At 49.8% G+C, this 23,897-nt stretch overlaps 1 protein-coding gene across 1 annotated transcript; it reads right to left on the bottom strand.

Moving 5' to 3' along the window:
• Positions 1-1,265: 1,265 nt before the first annotated feature.
• SCD (stearoyl-CoA desaturase) lies at positions 1,266-22,751 on the bottom strand. Its single transcript, XM_082052307.1, has 6 exons — positions 22,301-22,751; positions 18,246-18,531; positions 11,401-11,531; positions 7,765-7,970; positions 6,261-6,493; positions 1,266-5,027 (listed from the first exon to the last, which is right to left on the bottom strand). The coding sequence occupies exons 1-6, from the start codon at positions 22,325-22,327 to the stop codon at positions 4,828-4,830; spliced, it is 1,083 nt and encodes a 360-aa protein (XP_081908433.1). The 5' UTR covers positions 22,328-22,751; the 3' UTR covers positions 1,266-4,827.
• Positions 22,752-23,897: the final 1,146 nt, after the last annotated feature.

Below are 23,897 nucleotides of genomic sequence, written 5' to 3' on the forward strand. Positions count from 1 at the left end.
CATTGATTGTGCAGAAAACAATTCCACACAACAAGCTCAAAATGCTGAGCTGGTGCTGCTGAAGAGCTTGATAGTACAGGAAAACATATTTTGGGCAGGGGATTTAATAATAGCTTTTACAAAGAGGGAGAGGCTGAGATCTGATTTCCACTCATGAAATCCAGACAGAGGGATAATTAACTTTATTTTTAGGCTTGGCTGAATAATCAGGAAGTTTGAGGGTTTGCCTTCGTGTCGCTTGTTTGAGGAGGGGCTGTGCTGGCATAGCTGGGATCAAAAGCACACCGGATTATCGGAAGCAGCACCTCTCCGTCACTGCTAGGGATGGACTTCTGTGACTAGAGCATTTCTACAGCTGCAGGGCAGCCACACATCACATTGCCTGGGCTGGTCATGCACCTGCAGGTTGGAGAATGTGACTGTGGAAGAGCCCAGACTTTCCTCCCAAATTACCCTCTTCTTCCTCCCTCCCTCCTGCAGGCACAGGCTCCCATGCTCTGATTTGCAGTCCTCTGGCTTTTCCACCCAAAGGGCTTTCTGGCAGCAGAAGATGCAGCTGGAAAACAAAGCGTGGGCGAATTTTGCTGAGGAATTTAGCATGCCAGCTGCAAGGAGCTGGCCGTGCCAGTGACTGTGGGCTGGCTCAGCAGTCCCAGGGTGCTACAGGTGGTGAAGTTGCTGCAGACAAAGCCATCCCCGCTGCCTGCTCCCTCATGGAGCAAAGTGGTGCCATGCAGAGGAGGCCTTATTCGTCACTACCATCAGCTGTTCAAAAAGCGGTTGGGTGGGGGTGTGGGGAAGCAAACATCAATTAAAGTGAGATTTGGTCTGGGGATTTCCCCCTTCGTCTTTCGCTTCCCGCCAGATGTAAAAGGGGTGGGGAGATCAGGGATGATCACTCTTGCAGGATGGAAATTCCCCCTCCCTGAGTTTAATGAACCCGCCTGACACAGTGGCAGCCGTGCCGTGCTGTGGAGATGGGCTGCCGGTATTACGTGTTATGCTGCATGTATATCCGCCAGCCGCAAGGCTCTGGCAAGAGGCCCCGGCTGGAATTAACCTGCAGTAACCCCGCAGCGCAGGGGCAGCCTGGGCGGGTGTGCCGGCTGCGCTGCGCCCGACTATGAAAGCATTATAATCCACTCATTCAGGGCCCTTAAGGAGCCAGAGGTTTTTTTCACTGGTTCTACTGGAAGGGAGGAGGGTTTGGGAAATGGTAATGTGTAGCCTTCTCCAACCCCAGCCTGCCATGTCATCAGTCCAACAAGTTTTAAAGTAACATTTTTATTATGAACAAATAAAATTTCAGATAGCACAACCAGATGTCTGTTTCCATATTAGTAGAAATTATTTCAAAAAGGTTTTTTGTTTTCCAGTACACAAAACAGAGATACTACTATGCAGATATCCCTAAGCTGTGAAAAATAGTATCCTACTCACATTTCAACAGTGACAGAGCTTAGACAATGTGCAGATTCAACTTTCCAATCCTTCTCTGAACACCCAACACTCGGACATCTGCTCTTCACAATACCAGCGGCGCTGGGAACAGTTTTGGAAAACAAACCGGGCCGTGCTTCTGCGGGCAGCAGTGTGCGTGTGGTACGTACGCGTCCCTGCCCTGCGCTCGGCCGGTCGGCAGCGAGCCTCGCCACACACCTGGGGGGCAGGGTGTTGCCCCCTGCTACGGATAGGAGAAACTGAGGCACAGAGAATTTTTAAGTGACTGTCCCAAATCACGCAGTGAGCGAGTAGCTGAGCTGTGAACGGGTCCCCGGAGAACAGCTGCTCACTCTAGCCGCATGTTCCCACTGCTGCCTTCTCTGCTTCCACGTCTCTCAGACTCATTTAAGCTAAACATACAGACAACGCGTCCAGGATACAAACATGCCACCAAAAATATATATATATATTTATAGTTGTGTGTATATATATATATATCTCAAACAAAGTTCTACTTGAAGTGTTGTATCTGTTTCTTAATCTAACAAAAATTCTAACTCAAATACATTCAAAATCACCTGCACCCACAGTTCAATGTAGGCAATTAAATAATTAAGAAACCCCTCAAATGTTCATAATTCAGAAAAACAAAACAAAACCAAAACCACAACAGCCAGTATCTGTCAATACTCCTATGTATATTAAAGAAAGATTTAAGGCACCCAGAGATATTTGCCAATCTACCTTTAAAGCGACTGGGCAAACACCAGGACTGTTTGGTTACCGCTCCTCATCTTCTACCCTAATTCCAGATTCCGGACCCAAATCAGCACTTGAAATTTGAAAGGAACCCTTGATGTCAAACCCTGCTTCTCTGCTGAGAGGATGTGAACTATTGCAACATGTCACAGCACGCTTCCATACTGTAGGGTATGCCACACAACATGTAAATGGCACCAGGAGCAAGGAAATAATTCTCACCTGCTCTGCTCCACCACACACCCCTTTCCAATGACTGGGTGGAGCATATTTATCCTCTGGAGACTTTCCATGAGTTGAGAGGGGTTTAGACTGCAGCAAAGTCAGCCTGAAACTACAGAGCTAACACTGTTTGTTTTGTTTTTTTTGTTGTTGTTTTTGAGGGCTTTTTCTTTTTTAATGGTAGGATACAATTCCAGCCACAACCCCTTTGCCCCAGGCAGTCATGAGCCTCACAGCACAAAGGATGCTGTCTCCTGACACCATGAGCTGCAGGGTTCACTGCTCCATTCCTCCCTGTGGTACCTCTCGGTTTGAGACCACATGGCTCCTAATGGCTCAAAGCCTTGGAGGATGCCATTGCTAAGCAGTAAAAAGGCTGTGGCAGTGGCAGGGAAGGGAAGGGAGAGGACTTCTTTTCCCAGTAACAAGCATGCTCTTGTTAAGGAGAGCATCGCAGAGCTGTCGTGGCTTCTGGTGAGTTTCACAGCAGGAGAAGAAAGCAAAGCTGCAGAGACTTGCTCCTGTGAAGCTTACCTGGCTGCTATGTGGCAAAGGTGATGTGAGGAACCTAGCATCTGCTCTGCCTCTGCCCTCCCTGGCCTGCCTGAATAAGGGAGATGCTGCAAACCCCACTCCAACATGACCTCGTTCCAGCCACCTCCTGTGCTTTCCTCCAGCTCAATTTGATGCATTTAAGCAACAAAAATTATACTATTGCTACAACTAATAATAATAATAAAAATTAATACTAATAAGTGGAGTTAAGAGGGGACAAAAAAAGCAAGTGCAGCCCAGTGAGGGGCTCAGGGCCATGATGCCCAGAATCTAACCCACTATCTGAACTCAAGCTGTGGTCTCTGCAACTTGCAGGAAACAACGCCCACAAGGACTTTTTCCCCCAGCACACCCTCCAGCTGTATGCCCACATCAGCTCGGTGATACAACTGACCTTTCTGCAGGCTCAGCCGCCTTGCTGCCTGCCTTGTGGGCAAAGAAATGAGGTGGTGAGATTGCTTGCTGAGGGGGCTGCGAGTCAGGCTAAGGGACAAATGAGGAGCCGCTTTCTCCTTCCCTTCCCGCTCCCTCAGGAGAGACCAGAGGTGGCCCATGCTGGCAGCAGTGCCTTGCATTGGTGCTCTCGACTCCCTTGAGACCTCTGTGCTACTTGGCCCTGTGTTGGTTTTTCTCAGGCACTTGTTAATTGACCGAGCAGAGCCCACGTGGAGGGAGACTACTCCCGTGGACACGCTCACCCTCCCTATGCCACAGGTGCTCCTGTGCCCCACCCCTGTGCTCAGCTCAGGATGTGGATCTGCAGGACAGGCACAGACACCAGGACATCCACCTGCCACCCAGAGGGGAGCCGGTTCCTCCAGCACGTAAAGCAGCTTAACTCAGCAGTGGAGCTCTGGTTTACATCCTTTTCCCCCTTTCCATTTTGGAAAAGTCACATTTGCAAGCAAAAATCTTGTCGTTGTTGGTGAACAAAACCAGTCTGGGTTGGTGCTGCCCCACGGCACTGGCAGCACACCCCTCTGTCTGTCCCCCTCGCCGCTGTGGCTCTCCAAAGGGGCCGTGGAGCTCAGAGCCAGGCTCCGCCTTCAGTCCCTGGTGGCGTGAGGCACGGAGGGCAGTGCAGGGAGGGAAGCTGTGATGCCAGAGGGAGGAGGTAATATGGCCACCAAGGCTGCCCCTCCAGTGCCCGCTGCTGCCACCAGACCCTCCTGGCCTCCAGCAGGCCTGGCTCTGAGAGACACTGGGGGCTCTCATCTCCCCAGCCAGAGAGGCTGTGGCAGTGGGGAGGAGGAGAGAACACTTCCCAAGAGACACCTTGGAAAGAGACAACTCTCTTTCTGAGGCAAGGGAAGGGACAGGGCTGCTTTTCCCAGGGAGAGCAATTCAGCCATGCTACGTCTGTCAGCAGCCCTTGAGAAAGAACGAGGGACAGAGGAAGGAGTTTTGGGGGGAAGGTGGTGGGGAGAGGCTCACTGACTTTGGCTCAACTCTTCAGCTGGCTGGTACAGGCTTCCATTAACTCCATGGTACACAGCCGGCTGTGAAGGGCCACCCTGGGCTGCTTCCTATCAGTTCCTCTGCTAGGGAGAGACTGGGGGGACGTAAAGTGGGAGATGGGCTAGAGGGGCCAGAGAGAAAGAATAGAAAAGAAAAGGAGAGAAGGGAAGAGGGTGGCCTTGCGTTATAAAGGCAGAGTCCTAGATCATCACATAAAACACAGCATGGAAGGGGGGTTAAAACTCATCAGTAATTAAGCAAACTGGTAACATTATTCAGTAGTTAGTAAACAGAACATTAAACCTTTGTCCAGCGTATTTGGAGGGGTCGGGAAGGGAGAAAAAAGGAGGAAGGAGAGGTGTGGATGTGTGCGTGAAGGGAAGCAGGAACTCAGCCACTCTTGTGACTTCCATCTCCAGTCCGCATTTTCCGAGCCAGGATGACCTCCTTGGAGACCCTCTTGCGATCGCTGGCCAGCCCCAGTAGGCACATGAGGTCAATGAAGGCTGTGGTTAAGTTGAAGCGCCAGCCAAACTCACTTGTGGAGTAGTCATAGGGGAAGGTGTGGTGGTAGTTATGGAAGCCTTCTCCTGCAAAACATGACCAGGGAGAGGATATTGCAGAGCTATAGATGATGACCCCCTTTTCTCTTGGCCCAAAGCACTGCATTCCTGAAACAGGCTCTGAATTAAATCCAGGTTCCTTTCTCCACTCAGCACAATTTCACCTCTCTACAATCTACCCTGTCTCATTTGGGCATGCTCCAGCATGCCCAGGCTGGCGCAGATGAGGCAATGACAGTCATAGAGAACCTATGGTGTTTTAGAGGAAAACGAGCATGTGGCAAGGAACTGAGAAAGGCTCTGGCTCGCTGACTGCACCAAAACACCAGGGGAATCCTAACGGCTTTTCCTCTGTCACCACAAGAAACCTTCTTGTACTGAGCTATCAGCTAGACCTGCAGCAAGTCCCCAACAAGCCAGGCCAATCAACACTCCAACACTGTCAGTGCTAATGCCAAAACACAAAAGGTGTTTCCAGATGGGAGTAATGCAGACAGACTTCCACTAAGCAATCTACCCCAGTCAGCCACCCTCTGCTCCGAACATTGTCAATGCTGGCTTCAGTGCTCACCGCTTCAGTGACATTGGCTGGACTCCTGCTCCCAACCCAGAGTCTCTGCAGTTCAAATCACTCCCTACCAAAAATCCAGGAGCACATCCTTCAGTGGTGGAAACCAGTGCAGCCCCAGGGACATACAGTGATGCAAACCAGCTGAAGATTTGGGCTTGGGAGAACAGATCAGGGCAAATGCTGACCCTGGGATGTACTTTTCTGAGTCCTCAAAATTTCAGGGAAACACATGAGTTGATCTGGCTTGTCTAATCCTCAAATACCCCCAAAATTACCAGCTGCCCTGCAAACATGTCCAAATTCGCATCTGCTGGTTTTCAAGTTGACAAATCTAAGACAGATAAGCAGAGACCACAGCACACATTTTTCAATCTGGTGAATGGGGCAGAGAGACCTTCGATCAGGGTAAATAAAATATTGCTATTGAGATAAAGAGGTGCTAAGTGTAGCTGAGTCCTTTCCAGCCTGGAGAGAGGCTGGTGGGAGCTGATAACCCCACTGCCCTTATGTACTCACTGGCCAGCCTGCAACTGGCCACCCCTACATAGATGCAAAAGCTGGAAGAGAAGGGTGCGGGGGGAAATGGGGACACCTGGATTCACAGAAATTCTTAGAAGCAGCTGTAGCCCAAAGGGGCAGTCCCCACTCTACAGTCTACCCACAGCAAAAGAGACAGATACTGAACATACCTAGAGCCCCCAGGCTGACTAGGGGGTTCTCCCGTGGGTTGATGTACTGATCATACGGCCGGTTGCCAAACATGTGAGCAGCACTGTTCACTAGCCAAGTGGCATTGAGCCCTAAGGCGTAGCGCAGGATGGTTGGAATGAAGAAGCTGATGACGATGGATTCATCCCAGAAGTACCAGGGCACTAGAGTGGGCATCACGAAGCACAGCAACACCACCGAGGGCTTGTAGTATCTGGAAAGGAAGGGACCAGGAGGAGAGTGCTCAGTGGCAGAGGCAGGACAGGAAGAGTTGGTTCAGTCCTCCCTTTGGAGGATTCATGCTCAGCTATACAGGGGAAATCATATGCAGAAATACCTCACCCCTGAGCCCTGTATCATTTGCCCTGGATGCACAGAAGCCATTCCTGGAGACTTATCTCCAGGGTCTTATCATTTGGACTCAACTCCTGCCCTCCCTGTCTCAGTCTCATGTGTGCACAAAGCGATGTCCTCATCACCATGAGTCTGGACACCAGCTGCTGTGTTTGACCTCATCTGCCATTTTGCTTCTCAGCTATGTTGGTCCCCATAAAGGCAATCCCATTCTTTGCAGAGAAGGTCCCTTCCCTAGCACTGGCCCAGTGCTACAACTCCTCCTTGCAGACTTGGCCCTGCCTACCAATACATTACACCAACAAGTGTAAGCAAGGGATACTTGCACCATCAAACAGATAAGCGTGTGGTGTCTCTCACGCTAGAGGGATGGGAGTAGAGGAAGTTGAACCACTCTGATGACCCACAAGAAAAAATCCAGGCACAGAAAGGAGGGAAACCATAAACCTTGCTTCATTCATCCGGGACCAAACTAGGGAGCTCCCAAGTGATGGTGGTTACTATATGGGTTCAGTCTCTCATCTCTGCAGCCCTGGTGACAGACTCACCTCCTGTAGGGATCAGTCCCAGTATAGCTCCGGACAGCTGAGAGATACCCCATCCAAGAGGCACCAGTGAATCAAGCCTGTCCTTCCCAGTAACAGCCTCTCTCATGTCCCCATTTTCAACTTCTCTTTCACCACACTATTTCCAGGAGACTAATGGGAGAGGAGTAGAGGCATGGCCTGTAAAGTGCACCACAACATCTCCAAGGATGGTCCAGAGGCACCCACAGATGGGCTCCAGGCCAACCAAAGCATCAGCTGGGCTGTGGGCAGACAGGCATGGAGGTGCTTTGCGGTGGGAAGCTCAGACTGCTGGTGGCAACATGCTACAGGGCAAGCAGGCAAGAAGGAGGTGTGGGAGGGCTGGAGGTAGCACTAGGTTCTCAGTACTTCTTATAGGAGAGGCCCAACTCAGTTGTTTCAGCTCATCCCACAGCAAAGCCTTGAGTAGACCAAAGACTCACATTTTTCACAAGATCCCCAATCCCCTCATGTTCCATCAAAGGTGCTTGGGGTCCCCAGCCCATTTGCAGAGTCCCTGCTCCATCCCATGCAGTTCTGTGCTGGGGCTGACCCCACCACTCACCTCCGCTGGAACATCACCACTTTGTCAGCCTTTATGTCACTCAGGTCCAGCTTCTGGCCCTTCTCTATGACATCCGGGTGCTTGCGCACCAGCAGCCAGCCGATGTGGGAGAAGAAGAAGCCCCGCATGGCATTGTGAGGGTCTGCATCTGTCTCAGAGAACTTGTGATGGACACGGTGGTCCCGGACCCACTCATAGATGTCATTCTGCAAGGCAACAGGAGTGGAGACTTAGGGACAGGGCTGGAGATGTTCCCCTCAAATTAACAAAAGAGCCTAAAACATTTAGACTCCTAAACCCCATTGACCTGAACTCATATCAATCATTTTATCTTTCTTTAAAGTTTGGGGTTTTTGGCTTTTAAAAGAGGGGCTGGCTCTTCCTTGCTTGACCACTTCAATTTTCTTTGAAATCTGCTTCGCTGGTGAGCCACCTTTTCTGTTTTTTTTTTTTTTAAATTTGGTTAACTTTAGGCTTTGGTTTGCACAACCTCTACAGCATCACAGGCTCTGATTTATCAGCCTGTTCCCCCACCCTGCAATAGCCAGCCCCCATTGGTCAGGTGGTGCTTTTCCCTCACATGCTAGGCTCTTGTTGGTCACTTGTCCCCATCCCTACATGGTGCCAGCTGGGATTGATCAATCTGTCCCTTTCCTTCGCCCTGACATTTTCCATGGGTCAGCCTGCCTTGCTTTTCCTGGGATTGCCCAATCAGACACATTTGTTTAACTTGGGGCTGAGTTTTTTTAGTGATTTTTTTTTCCTTTGGAAATCAAAGAGTCTTAAAACAAAGGCCCCTCTTTAGAAATAGAATAAACACACCATTTCAATGACAGCTATCAAAAATATCCCACTTCAGCCCCATAACTGTTCTGTTTAAGATGCAAAATCAATGCAGTTTGGAAAATGTCAAAGCTTTCATCATTTGTATTAAGAAATTATTGTTTTGGTTAGTTTAAAGAGCAGATTTCAATGATCCTGCACTTATTCCTTTATACCAAGATTTCGATGTGATAAAGCCAGGTATTACACCAACCTAGAAAACAAGAAACAGAGATCCAAGCAAGCCTCTCTTGCCTGTGTTACACAAGAGGCTCCTTAATATCCTAAGTACATAGGACTTTTCCTCAAAACACTTTGAAGGCAGGGAAGTGGCATAATCATCCCTATTTCTTGCCTGGAAAGACCAAGTGACTTATCCACACAGGGAGCCTGTAGCAGAGACACAACTCCTCAAGTCCCTCTCAAATGCTGTAACCACTCCTCCTTCAACTGAGATAAAGTGATTTACCTGCAGGCCATGCAATAAAGCAATGACAGACATGGGCCAAGATTCAACTCTCAGTAATACTGGGAGCTGCTGCCTTCCTTCCAGTCAAATCCTGAGCACCTCCCTGTACCACCAGCTCTCACTGATGTTACCCAGAGCTTGGTCACTCAGCATTCTCTCAGAAGAGGGTGGCCCAGCAGCCTTCTCTATCTAGTAAACAGAGAAACACAACCACTACTCATACGGGAAATGTTTCACCTGTGACCCAAAGTCTTTTTCACATTCCAGACCCTACACAGCATCATGTAACATGAGAAAGCACAGTCTGAAGGCAGACAGACAGCTTTGGTTTGCACATCTGAAGAGACTTTTTCTGTCTCCTGGAAATCCTTTTGTTGGAGGCAGGAGGCACAGTTTTGGAAAGAGACCACGTACCACAGCTGGAGCGTGGTACCATCCCAACCCCCACACCCTGTGCACAAATACAAATCAGGGGTCTCAAAGATGAAAAGTCAATATCTTGACCCAAACTTTAGCTTTTCTACAGATCTTATTTTGGAACCACCTCTAACTGCAACACTGAAAATCGTGGCTTTCTGAGGCCAGCAAGCAGAGCATAGGAGCATAGGAGAACGCCTCCTTTCCAGCTGCAGACTATAACCAGGAGAGCTTCTGCTGTGCTGCAGTTGCCTGGTCTTGGAGGTGGAAGAGACAACTAGGGGCAGAATTCTCAAATTCTCTGCAATCACAAGCCACAGGTCTTTGAACAACAAACAGGCATTTTCTGGAGGACTCACATAAGATAATCTATAGTCTTCTCTGGCCTTAAAAGTTAGCAGTCTCATCTTAGAGCTGCTGCCACTAACAGGAATGAGATAAGTTGAAAATAAACCTTCTCTTGATCTCATTGAAAGTAACTATTAAAAAAATACATCCATAGGGAATGGTACTGAATTTTCAGCAAAACTTTGGATTAGTTCCTATTGAAGCTGAAATATCTGTCTGTCTCTCATCTTTGTCTATTACTATCCCCTACAACAATAGCTCAGCAAATTCTTTCCCCCTCTGCCCTATAACCCTGTGAAAGATGGTCATTGTATGGGACTAGCCAACACACAGCAAACCATCCCATTCCCTTGCTGAGTGCTGGACCAGTAGCTGGAATCAGCAGCTTGGTCCTGCCTCTTCCCCATGAAAGATTCTGGTTTGGTACTAACAGACAACAGGAAAGTGAATGGTGTTTTTGAAAGTTTTCCAATGCTGAAAAAGCCCCTCCCCATCCTGTTCTGATTACATGTCAGTGTCCTCTATGGCTACACCGGGAGGGGGAGCGGGGGGGAAGAAGATAATGCCTCTAAAATACCTGGTCCACTTGGGCTTTACCCTTCCCCCATACTTAAGCTGGAGAATTACCTATGGGCACAGCACTGGTACTTTTCTGTTCACCTTCTTGTAGCAGTAAGTGCTGCACCTTGCCACCCTCCAAGGTACCTCCTACACATGATCAAGCCTGTATGAAGTCCCTTCAAGTACAGTTGAAGGATGGAGTGCCATTAGAGCTGCCTCACAGCAGCAAATCCGAGAGACTGCCAGGATTTTTTGCCATGCTAACCTGGGTTTTCACTGTGACTTCTAAAGGGACATCTCTGCTACTTTCCACAATTCCTAAGGACTTCCTGGTTTGTCTGCATTGTGGACTGTGCAGTGCTCTCATGAGTGGTTAGGCAATACCCTGAGGTGCTTATCACCTGGGCTGCTCTGAATGGGCTCAGCCCTCCTCTCCTGGAAACATCACTGACCTGGGATGACCCTCTGGTAGCCAATGGTGTGACTTATAACTGGGTTATTCCTAAGTATCACTCTTCCGAACCAGAGAAGCATCCCCCTAACTGCATAATCTCAACAAGTTCTTGGTCCTTCTGCAGCAACAAGTTCCACAGCCTAGCTCCCTGGGCTGCGCAGGTGTCCCCCCCCTTATCAGCCATGCAGCAAGAGGAATGTGAAGCAATTGGAACGCCAGGAGAGCACTCTGCACTTCCACGCCTCTTTCACAGGACCTGAAGCAAGTAGAGGGAGACCACACCTCGAGGGAAGGGTACATTCCTGCTTTGGAGAGCTTTCCTACCCAGGTCTTGCCAACAGTCCTCTCCTCACCCAGTTTGTCTCAGTCACCCTCTGATGAGACAAGGTGAAGATAAGAAGAAGGACTCTAGCATCACAGTGTTAGATGGAAAGGGCTGGTTGTTTCCTAATAAGAGGCAGTAGGAGAGAGGAACTTCTCCATCAGCTTGTGCCCGGTCTCTGAGACAGGGATTCAGGGGAGCACTTCCTTCTGAGGACCAGTGGCACACTGAGGAGGTGCTTACCTGGAAGGCCATGGAGTTTACAATAGTCAAGAAGATCCGAAGGGGCAGCGTGGCTTTGTAGGACCGATGGCTCCAGAGGCGGTGAGATCCAGCTGTTATTCCCAGAGCACTCAACACGAAACACAGGACACCTGGAGAAGAACATAAAGTGTTGGAGCAGTTAGAGCAAGTTGGCCTGCAGCAAAGTTGCCCCAGTCTGTGCTCCCCATGGGTGAGCAGCTTATACAGCTCCAGGGGAAGGCCTGCCTTTTTATTGCTCTGCACCATTTACAGAAGGAAACTTCAATGCCAGCAATTCATTGCAAGTCATGCCCAAGGCAGAGGCATATGCTGCTGGGCCCAGTTGAGCTTCCAGGCTGCTTCATGTATTCCCTCTCCACACAGGTCAGAAGGAATTCCTTGCTCCTCTGATAGTTAGTAAAAAATCACATCCCTTTCCCTCTGGATCATATGTTCAGGTCTGCCCTGGTCTGTGTGTTCGCACATGTCCTCCTGGGACCTCTGGAATTTAACCTGGGTTCCAGCATCTGGTTATAGAGCTAAAATGGAGAAAAAGCCCTGATAGGGTCATAGCAGCAATACACTCAGAAGCTAAGGATAAGGAGAAAATTTGATCTGAAAATTAACTCTTTCTGTAGGAAGGAAGAGTCAGGAACTCCGGCAGATAGGAATCACTGGTATGCTTGACAATACCATTCAGTCAAGACAAATGGCTCTAATCAACCTTATGCTGAACCCAGAAAATAGATGCTCTGCCAGACACTTGTCTGGAATCAGAGACCTGAGACATGCAAGGCATTGTCGCCCTGTTCTTTCATTCAAATAACCCACACTTTATTTCCTACTATCTCCTGCTCCCTCTTCCTCCTGTCACCTCCTTTTTGTTTTTGTACATTCCAAACCTAATTTCTTATCCACTAAAAGCTGGCCTCTGCTGATTTAACATCCTCCTCTAAACCCCTAAAGTTGCATGAGCCCTCCTCACTCCCATCCTGCTGTATGACAGTGACCTTCCCTGTCGGCTGATCTGACTGTGACTTCCCATCCCCAACTTTTCCCTTGGCTTCCCCACCTGCTGCCAAGCCTCAGACCAGCACACCTCTGCCTTGTGTCTCCCAGCACCTCTGCAGTCTCTCAGAGGAGCCAAGCGGTCACTGGTCATAGCTGATTTATAGGGCATGAAGAGGGATGAAAAGGCATGCAAATGCAGCAGGATCCAGCCTTTGCAAGAGACAATGGAGCTGAGCAAAGCAGAAATCTGGCCAAGCCAGGAAGGGGAGAAGGGAGGGATGCTGGAGCAACGTGTTTTTTTAAGGTCTCCCTTTGGCCTTACTGACAGAAAAGTACTTATGCTGGACAGCTTGAAGGTCTCATCCAACCCCACGATACTGACTTGAAACTTATAAACTAGCTCATGACCAGTTCCCCGTTGGTTCTAGATTTTTAAGTCTCATTTTAAACCAGTCACTATCCCCACAGATTCATGCAGAAGAGCAAACCTTGAAAAAGAACCTAACATACAACTGATTTGCAGAACCTCTCTGGCCTCAGACACTGCAAGAACAACAAACCCCACTCCTGGATGTTTCAGACACTTCCTACTAGCAGAAGAGGTGTGACGTACCACCATTCTCCCTTCAACATAAGCAGCTCTGGGCAACTTCACACCCATGGTACACACCTCAGTAGCTGAGATAGATTTCGAAGGGTGACAAGCAGTTCATGGCAGAGCTGAGAGCAGCATCTAGGAGTCTGCATTTAACCTCCAACCTATACAGAGAAGGTTGCCATGGATATTGGATCAAGGATGTAGAGGCAACTTGCTGGGTTAAGAGCCCAGCTCTGCACTGTGGGGCAAGCAGGCATGAGTTAATGGTGCTCTGAGGACAGAAAAGCACTATGCAATCTTTCATGATCTTCAATGGCACTAGAAAGTAAAATCCAAGTTAGGCGAGTACAGGGCCTGAGTTCAGGCTTCCCTCTCTAGTGAATCCTCACAGGCCGACTGGGAATTTTTTGGTAGAGGCCTCCCCGAAGATGACTCTGGCTGAGGACTGTGGTATTTAAGCTTTGCAAAAAGGAATCTCATCTGTATCTCTTTTATACAAGCAATTCTCAACGCCTCAGGAAAAGATGACACCAGTAACAAAGACATATGAGCAAGCACAAGGAATCACAAAAGAGACATGGCGGGAACACTGACAGACCCAGAAACCACGCAACCCAGTATTTGCTTTCGGGTAGCTTTTGTTAAAAATTTGGAAGTATAACCACTGCTTTTGGGTGCCCTTGCACAAAACAGTCACGATCCTCATCCAGAGCCCATTAACTTCGGCAGCTTACGTTGACTTCTCTTGGGGCTGCATCCCAGATCAGTAAAACGGACACAACTCTCTAATTATAAACCTGTGCTGCCTTGTCTCTTCCCCATATACAGCAGTTGTAATTTATCTTTCTGTGGGAAAGGAGCTGATTCTCAGTCTATGCATACATGGCACCTAACTCTACAGAAACCCAAACACTACTTGGGGGCTATTAGCTCCATCAGACATACCTAAGAGATGTTGTGACAGTGACAGGATATGGACAATAACATTGAAAAGCCTGGTGGAAAACAGAAAAATCCACCACCCTAATGATTCAGTGAGTTCATCACTGCAAACAGGTACAATGATGATCACTGCATATCCAAGGAAGGAGCATCACATGGGGAAAAGAGAAGAAAAGCTTTTCCAAGATCATCCACTCAGAATGAAATTGGAAAGGTATAGAGAAGGTGAAATAAAGTACCACAGGTTTTCGTAGGTGCCTTGTGAAGATGCCCCAGACTGAAAGATTTAGGGACTATCAGCTGAGGGTTCAAAGTCATTTTTCACACCATGCTTTGAAGTACCCAAGTCCAAAAGATTGTCAATTCACAGGTGATGTTCCCAATGACCCATTCAACTGGAATACAATGAATCATGACCACCAGCATGTGATGCATGCACTCAGTGCTCCAAAAATTAAACCCAAAACATTCTGGATTCAGTCATGTCTATATGACTCGCTAGTCTTTATGTTTTCAGGGCCCTGATTCAGACCTCACGTTATGATGGGAAGCCAGGAATGTGCTAAAGGCATTGTTACCTGCAGTCAACACCAAAGATGTTTACATGAAGAGGTGTCCCTGCTCCAGCAAGTTTCCTTGGACTTCTGCTCAGTGCAAGGGAAAACTACAGCTTTAGACTGTTCTCTCCTTGCCTCTCAGCCCTGCTAGCCAGGTGGGTCATGCTACTCTCAGGAGAAAGATACCAAGAGCAAGAAAATGTGTGTGGGCTCTGTATGTGGGACAATGTTTAGGAGGAACAATAGGAGCTACTGTTGCTAAAACCTAACTTCCCTATCTGGCAAAATCAGAACTTCCCTCCACGCTCAGAGAAGCACACCACCTGCTAGTTAAGCCTGGAGAGGACACTAAGTGGTGAAGTGTTGACAACAGTAGTCTTGATGGGCAAGTGACAAAAACCATGTGTAAACATTTTGCTGGACACATCCCTGGGGGTAGTACTGGCTGAGATTTTCAGGCTGTCAAAATTGCCTAAATTATCCAGCAAGATTCTCCTTGGTCCAAAGCAGCAACAAAAAAAAAATGTATTAACCCCTGTTGCTGCCACTGCTGGCACTGCACTGTCAGAGCACCACATCAGAAGGAACTGTCACTGTTCTATAGACATTGCTGGCCAGGGCAACAGAGGTTAACACAAATATAATTGGTCTGCTGCACCTGAGGGCCAGAAGACAACCTGAAAATCATGTTTCCAGGGAGGCTCAGAGCAGCTAAAGAAGAAACTGCCAATCACCTTTGCATCCTGCCCTTCCAGATGCAGTCTCCACGGTGTTTGGCAAATGGCTTGAAATCTGCCCTTGATCCCTGAAAAGGCCGTGCAAGACTTTATCAAGTACAGTGGAGAAGACAGCAAATAAAAGGGGAGCTGGGTGGAAAGCCATAGTGCTGGAAGGGCTTGGAGAGCTCTTTTTATGGTGAGCTCTCACCTGATCAACAACCCCAGCTCGTTCTGGGAAGCTCTGTACCAGAAAGAGATCAGGGGATACAATGCACACAGCAGTGCAGAACAGCAAACAATGATGAAGGCAGGGCTGGAGAGCTTGAGAGACAAAGAGGAATTAGCACACAGAGAAATGAAAACAAAAGAGGACACAGTCACCAATATAACTGGTTTCAGAGGGGCAGGAACATCAAGGAGATGGTGGCCTGGATGAAGAGGGTGTAAGCAGCGGTTTGCTCCTTATAATAAAATACAGAAGGCAGATCAGCTATGAGGCACCACAGCTGCCTGTAGTGTCACAGCAGAGAACATCTGGGGCCATGTTAATTTTATATTTTATATACACAGCCTAAAGAAGGAACGATCTGAAAAACAAACAAAGAAACAAGCAAAAACCCCACTAGCAGAGCTGCTCTGCCATGAGCCCATGTTGTATTGCTGGGAGCAAACTAAGTCTCTGCTGCTTTGCCCTTGTGCGTAAAATGGGAACTGTAGTCCTCTCCTTGCTACCAGAGGGTGCTGGGAACATGACAGCACATCACTGAGATGGCAGCCACAGTTGCCTTGTATGTGCTAAAGAAAAGTATGAGCTGAGAAAAGGGCAATGCAAGGAGCAAGGAGCTTTTTTGAGAAGCCAGGCCTGTGGAGGATCAGACTATGCCAGTTCCAGTTAGTGCTGGTGGAGAATGGACCATAGGAGAAAGCTCTGACTTGCCTGCAGGGTGCAGGGAAGGGTGGTCCCTTCTCAAACCAAGTGCCAGGGATGCAGGACAGGGAGCTCTGTGGAGCTACTCCAGCTTTGGTAAGGCAGGATGGAACTTCAGCCAGTCCAAGACAGTGCAGTTCCCCAAAACTCCCTGTCCTTTTCCCATTCCCAGAGAATCTGTCACTGCAGAAGCCACCGAGGAATTTCACAGTGCCTCACTGTGGCAGGAGAGCAACTTGGCACTTCAGCATCAGAGCTGACTGAGGGAGGGGAGCAGGAGGGGCTCGCATCAGGTGAAGAGCAAGGCAGATTCCCACGAAATGCCATGGGATGCCATACAGACATCTCAGGCATGTGGTTGCAAAAACATTGCCTCAGAGACCATTTTAGGGTAACGTGGGGGTTAGCAGAATGCAAAGCAGCATTAACCTTCTGGATCAAGATGCTTGAGCTCACTCAAGTACTGCAGGGAAGCTCAAGGGAGAAGGGTTGGATGGATTTGTAAATCACAGTGCATCTCAGCAGCTTGAAATGAAAACAGTAAATCCGACTCACCTTTTCCCTCCTCCTTGCCCCAGTGCCCTGAGGATATTTGGCTGGGGTTGGAGGACACAGGCTCTCAGCAAAGTGAGTGAGAGAAGGCAGCAGCTTCTGCTGAGCTGACAGCTGACAGCCCAGGGATGAGACTCACAGAGCAGGACCGAGAGCCCTGAAATGCCCCTTCAAGGTCATGCTGAGGCTGCATGTTCTGCCCAGCCCTTCCACCCTGGGAAGAGTGCAGCCTGTTAGTTTTTCACAAGGGAAAGGCCCAGCAAATCATTCGTATCAGCCCCTTGAAAGGCCACACTGGCTGCACAGGGAACACATTGGTGCCTCCGCTTTTGCAGATGCTGTAGCCGGGCTCTGAACGAGTCCAGTGGCCTCCAGTGATGCTTATCCCTCAGGCCTCTGCTTGTGAGAAGCTGAGGTGATCCAGGAGGGAAAGAGCCAGTCTGGTCACCTGGGGAATGAATCATCTCTTTCCCAGTCCAGCTGTGATCCTTGTTGCTCACAGCCATTGGGGGAACAGACTTTGAGAGTGTGACAGACCAGGTGGATATCCCCAAGGCCTGTCCACAGCTGGGCTGGCCAGGACCCTGATCCCAGATAAGCACTTCACAGGAGCACTGCTGAAACCAAAAGCCATGCCAGCAGGTCTCAATTAGACTTTCTGACGCTTACTGTTGCAGGATGCTCTGTTTCACAGGAAGGCAGGAGCTGGATGCAATCTCTCCACCTCCCCACTGGGAGCCATTTGGCTTCTTGACTCTTCCAGGAGCTCACACAATGCTCCTGGAAAGCGAGGCTCCCCTGCAGCCTGGGCCCCGCGCCCAGCTCTCTTTCGAGCAGTCAAAGGAGAAGTTTGGTTCCTACCCAGGGCAAGGTCTCTGAGAAAGGGGACCTTCGCCTAGCTACCTTCTGCTGGGTTGTGCTTTTCATTGGAATTTGCTGCCTGGAGAGACGCTTATTTATTTTTTGAAAGTTGTCAGGCTTAGTTCCGGGATGATGGGGGCTAATCTGTGCTTTTGTAAGAATGATGAAAGACCTGAGCTTCAGACTTAACTCTTGACTCTTATCTTCAGCACAACTGAATTTTGTCTCTTTCCCTTCACACACACATGGAGGCTCTGCAGAATTGTTAAGGATAGGAATGTTTCTTCTCTTTGGGCAGAAAAGTCAGGCCCTGTACCTTGCCTCCCCAGCCACCCCTTCAAGTGCTCCTTCTTCCTGACTTTCTGGGCCTGCCACAGTACTCCATCAAACATTTTCTGTGCTTCATCCCTGAAGTGGCTGCACATTCAGATGTGGGCTACTTCCAAGCCTAATGCCTGTGAATCAAGTTTCCTTTTCAGGCAGCCAAGCAGTCCCCTGCCAAATCCTTCCCTCATACTACCAAGACCTCCCACAGCTTGCTATGAAGCTGGCCGAGTGGCTTCTTCTAACAGAAGACCTTCACTTCCTTCTTTCTCCTGGTGGGCCTGGAGGAAAAAGAGTATCACCCAACAAATGGGTTTGCAGATGCCAGGAAACAAGTGGAAAAAAGTGCTTACCCCATGCCAACGTCTGGATCTTTGCAGAAGGTATCAGCGTCAACCCGAACAGGGCCCCTAGATGCAGCAGGCTCATGAGGATGATATTCCTCCAGACGTATCGCATGGGGGGCTTGGGGCCCTCCTTCTCCTGGTAGGTCTCATCAAAGATATCGTCTATCATGCCCCGGTCTCCTGCCAAGTCCTCGTGATTGGGTAAGTCCTTCTCCATGACGGCATCCCCATTCCTGGTCACCCGGGAGGTGACGGTGCCAACCATGGTGGTGCTGGAAGTGGAGGAGAACTCCTTGGAGAGGCAGCAATGAATATTTTCAAGAAAAGAAAAAGGGAAAACAAAACAAGAAGTTGGTGGTTACCAATGCAGGGAATTGAAACACAAACAGTTAGGCTGGCAGTACCAAGACCTGCAGCCTGCAGTTTCCCTGGCAGGCTGAGCCCTTGGCACCAAGAAGAGCCTGTTCTGGCCCCATGGAGTCATAGCCTGGAATGGAGAGGGCCTGATCTTTCTGGGGAGAGGGGGTGAATGGTGGACAGGATGCACAAAGTTAAGACTTGGAAAACACTCTTTTTTTCCACTGGTGGCTTTGGTGATATCATTTGCAAGCTGCAAGGATTTTCTTTTTCTTTCAGTTTTATTAGTAGGCGTTTTTAGGTGGGCTTGTAGTCTGGGCTTGTGCATAAGCAGACAACAATAAAGGAAATCCTGTGAATGAACAAAGAGGTGGGAGAGAAATACAGTCTGAAACTCAGTTTTATAATAAATAATTGTGCTGCTCCTGATATCCTGGCTCTTTGTGTCACCCCACTAGGGATCACTGGAGGAACATCAGGAAGATCCATAGGGGGATTCCTCTGGGGTGCTTCAACTCCCCCTGCCTCATCTTCCAGGCTGGGACATGGCAAGACCAATACACTTGGAGATCAGCAGATGGAAGCAGTTAAGTGGTGTGCTTCCAGTTAGACATCCTATCTCATGGCTGCTGCTAAGCCTCTTATCCCTCTCCTCTTTCCACTTACAGGTAAACTGAGGCACGGGAAGACAATCCTCTAAGCTGAGGCCACCAGCAAGTAGAGGAAGTATTAAGCTGCAGGTTGTCTCAGCGTGGCTCCCTCCTGTAACTGTGACACAACATTCCCTCTGCACACGCTTGTTTGTCCTGGCTGAGTGACAGCCTGCCCCATCAGGCATGCATGACGAAAGGAGCAGGCAGAACTGACCCTAATGAGACAGGTCACTGAACCCTGAATCACCGATTTCCATCTCCATCATGACAGCCACGTGCTTGCTGGTGCTCACAACCCTTTGTCGGGCCCAAGCCCAAGTGCCCAACTGGGCTCGACACGGGGGTGCCCAGCACGTGGGATGTGAGTGGTGGCAGGGCATGCTGCCCCCATCCCCTCGCTGGTCGGGAACCTGCCCAAAGGACACGTCCCTCCGCTGTCCCCACCACTGCCCCCATCTGCAAAGAGGCACTAACGGTCAGCAGCAGGAATGGCAGAGCCGGGACCATGGGAGGAAGCATGGCCAAGCCAGGAAAGCTCCTTCCCCACTAGAAATCTCTCTTGAATTAACACCAGATTCCCACCCAGGTACCCGGGATTCATAAAAGACCATCGTCCTGCCATGGCCTAATTTTCCTGAGGGAGGCATTAAAATCAGTCCAAGCAGCTTACGTGGCCACCCCAACTCCTCCCTTTCCCAAGGGTAGAAACTAGAGAGTTACAGACATACCTTCCTACGGGGAGGAGCTGGCAAAGCTGACAGATTCCCCATGGTTTGGGAAATAAAATGATCTCTACAGAGGGAGCCATCTAAGTTTTTCCTTCTGGAATCAAAGGTTAGAAAGGAAAAAAACTGAACATGAAGCATCCTGCTGCTTTCACTGAACCCAGGCAGCTGCTGAGCTCGGGACCGGCTATAGGCTCCTCTGCACCCCAGCTATGAGCTGTCTCTGCCTGCTTTCCTAATTAACGATACTCTGAGCTGCTGGAGAATTTAGAAGCAAGTCCCCCAAAAGAAGAGCCATGAGAAATGTCTTTTAATGCAGAGATTAGGCAAGGAAAAGTCCTGCCATTCCAGAGTGTCAAGATATTCTGATCTGGCATTTTGTCAGGAAGGCAAAATTTTCTTCCTTGGCTGGAAGACAATCTACCAAAAAGACCTAAGACTTGTCTATGCAGGAAAAATTCCCAACAGAGATCTGGTGGTATAATTAGACGGGTAGCACTCCCCATATGGACATGCTGCTTCCAGAGTAAGAATGTGGGGTTGGAGCTGCATTTTTCTCCTCCATGATAGCTTATGTCACTGTCAAAGTTGCACAGGGGCACAGGAGGAGGAGGGAGACCACAAAGGAAACAGCAGAGACGAAAAAAACCTCTTCTTCCAGACTTGTAGTAGCTGCATGGGGAATTTTACCAGCATACCTATGCTGCTGGAATTACACTGATAAAATCAAACTGGTCATTTCTAACATGTAAACTAACCTTAAATCAAAAGGGCTTTAAATCAGCTGTGAAAGTCAGCTCCACCATTGCAGACTTGGTGAGGAGAGCATGGGGGGAAGAGGGAGGGAGAGTGGGCAGTTATTTAGCTGGAGACCAGGGAAATGAGGAGGAAAGGAGGACAATTTTTACCCCCTCATGGCCATAGTGGCTCCTGTGGCTCCTACTCAGAAAAATGGGGTGGGGATTGATATGAGGTCTAGAGCTGAGGAGGAAGCCAACTAAATCATTTTCATGAGCTCTCCATCATTTCTGAATGACTTTGCAGCTCTCATCTGCAGAACAGATGTGTCCCCCCTCACCACCCCCACCACTCTACCAGCATTGAACATGCCATAGGTGATCCTGGCATGCATCCAGCTTATACAACCAACTGCAGCTCAAAGGCTCCCGTGCTGGGTTCAGCCTAGGGGCCCCAGGGCACTCGATCTTGAGTCAAGTATATTTGAATATGCCCAACATGAGCCAGGGACAAGTTTCTTTCCAGCCTCCAGGATATGCCCCAAAATACATGTCAAGACCATGAAATGTGGTCTAAGCACACTGTCCTTGGCATCTGTTCCAGGTGAGGAGAGGAGTAAAGTTCTTTACATCACAGCATGCTTGGAAGGTCAGAGCACCTGCACAAAGGACCAGGGGAGACCCCACATGCTGGCAACAGGCAAGAGAGCAGGGCTGTGATTTACCTTTACTCCTCAGCATAGGTAGAACTGGGAAGTATGACAAGGTGAGAGCATGAATACCAGAATCAAGCCTCTGCCTCCCCTTGGGCAAAGGGTGGCTGCCAGAAGGCACAAAAATAAAATCTCTACAGGTTGTTATTCAGACCTTCTTATGCCAAAAATGGGCAGTCTCCCTATTGTATGTTTGCTTGGCTCAGGCAATGCAGACACAGTCATTCATTTAATCTGGGCAGCTGGCCACTTTCACCTTGTGTCTGTCCTAGAGACACTCCCTGCTGCAACATTTGCCTTAAAAACGCTGTAAGTGAAAGCCCTTTCTTATTTAAAAACAAAAACAAAAACAACAAACACACACTCACACAAAAAACACACAAAGAAAAACAACAACAAAACACAAAAAAACCCAAAACAAAACAAAAACCCTAAAAAATCACAGTCTGAACATTACCAAAAACCCCATGACTTTTCGGCACAGACGACCTTCCTGAACAGCCGTTACCAGCATGCTTAGATGGATATTTTTAAGAGGAAGCTGTATTTCATGCTCAGTCTATCCGAGGGCATAGGCTCTGCGGAGATAATCGCAGCAGCGGAGATCCCCACTTCAATTATGGTCCCCCCTGGGGCTTGGGTGATGTCTTAAGTTAGCAGTGAATGACTTGCCTGATGGCTGAGATGCGGCACAGAGAAGGCATACGCACACACATATATGTGCGTACGTGTGTGCATGGTCACGCGTGGATGCCCAGACCCTTTTTTCCCAAGAGAGCAGCAGCGCTGCGCTGCCGGAGCCGCAGAGATGGAGGATGGGGCGAGGGGAAGACAAAGCACTCACACCCCCCGGCCCGCCGGCAGCCCCCCGCTTACCTCCTCCTGCAGCAAGTGCGCAGGCATGGGGCGGCCCTGTCTCTGCTCCTCGGCGGCGGTATGCGGGCGCGCAAGTCCCCGGCGGTGGCGGCGCGGGGAGGCTGGTTCTTATCGGCCCCTCGCCCGGCGAGCTGTGCGGCCCGGGGAGGCGGGCGCGGAGGTTTTTAAGCGGGGTTGCTCGCTCGGCGGCTGGCGGGGCCGGACTTTCTGCGCCCCGGCCTCCCGGTGACCCCCTGCCCGCAGTCGGGATGCGCGGGGTCAGCACGGAGGGCGGCGAGTCGCGGCGGGGGCCCGGCTCTCGGCGTACCCGGGAGGGGAGGCGGGGCGGGCTGGGGGGCGGGAGGAAGGATGCTGAGGAAGAGGAGGATGGCGAGGGCCAGGCTCTCTCATGATGCCTGGCTGCTTTTTTTCTTTTTTTTTTTTCTGTATTTTTTTTTTTCCCCTCCGCCTCGCCAGCCAATTGGCTGAGGGAAATTTGGTGCCACCTCGGCCTGCCCTCGCCATTGGCTGCCCGCAATCTGCTGTTCGCTCCCCGCGGCGCGCACCCTGCGCTCCCGCCGCTATCTGCGCGCACCGCTCCGCGCACGCCCGGGGGGGCGCGGCCGGGACGGGGGGGCTGCGCCCCTGCGCGGGGCGCCGGGGGTGGGCAGCCGGCCCTCCGCACCCCCCCTGCAACGCGGGGGATGCCCCTGGTGAAATCAGAGGCGCCCGTGGGGTGCCGGGGAGCAGCGATGGAGCCCCGCACCCCTTCCCCAGATGGCTGTGGATGCGGCGGCAAAAGGAGGGGGTTCGGGGTAAAACATCTGCCCTGTACAGGCTGGCTTTATGGGGAGCATGATATATATATATGTGTAAATAAATCATATATCTCTGCAAAGAAAAACACACCCATAACGTCTGGGTAAGCATGTATATCTCTGTAGGTGTTCATCTTGATATGCAAAAACAGTCTGGAAAATGTTGGCTGTAATGTCTTTAAAAGAATCCTGGCCGTTTTCCCCCAGAACAGTTGATTTTGGTGGAGGGCGGAAGGAAAAAGGAGCAGCTCGGTTTACTATCAGCTGTTTTCCATAACAACCTCCTCGCTAGCCAGTAATGCCAGCAACAGGAAAATCCAAGCTCTATACCAAGGAAACCTTCACCATTAAAAGTGAAAAAGAGAGTTCTTAAAAATAAAACTTTGCCAGTGGCAAAGCCTGGAGGCAGCTCTCCTAACCCCACCATGTGGTTACTGCGTCAGGCACCCTCATCTGTTTAGCACCAAGGCTTGGTGTGCTGTAGTGCCCTCACCCTGGTCAAGACCTGTTTCAGGTCCTTGCCCCACTAATGGTGTGTCCCGTGTTCAGTCTCTGCCCCCTGCTAACATGAGTCATTCTGGGAGCAGAACAGGAATGTCAAAAGCCATTTTGAAGTGTGCCCGTATCCTCTCACACATATCCTGGCCAGGCAGCTATCCTGTAGTGATGGAGCCGACCACAGGAGGTGCAGACAGACAACCAAGATCTTGCAGGGTCTGTCCCTGGGCTGATCCTGCTCTGACATAGTGGGGCTGAGTCAGTGGAAGCTGTCAAAAGTGAGCTGCATTGTACTCACTGGG

The sequence above is a fragment of the Streptopelia decaocto genome, assembly GCF_964273445.1.
Source record: "Streptopelia decaocto genome assembly, chromosome: 5".
Taxonomy (NCBI): domain Eukaryota; kingdom Metazoa; phylum Chordata; class Aves; order Columbiformes; family Columbidae; genus Streptopelia; species Streptopelia decaocto.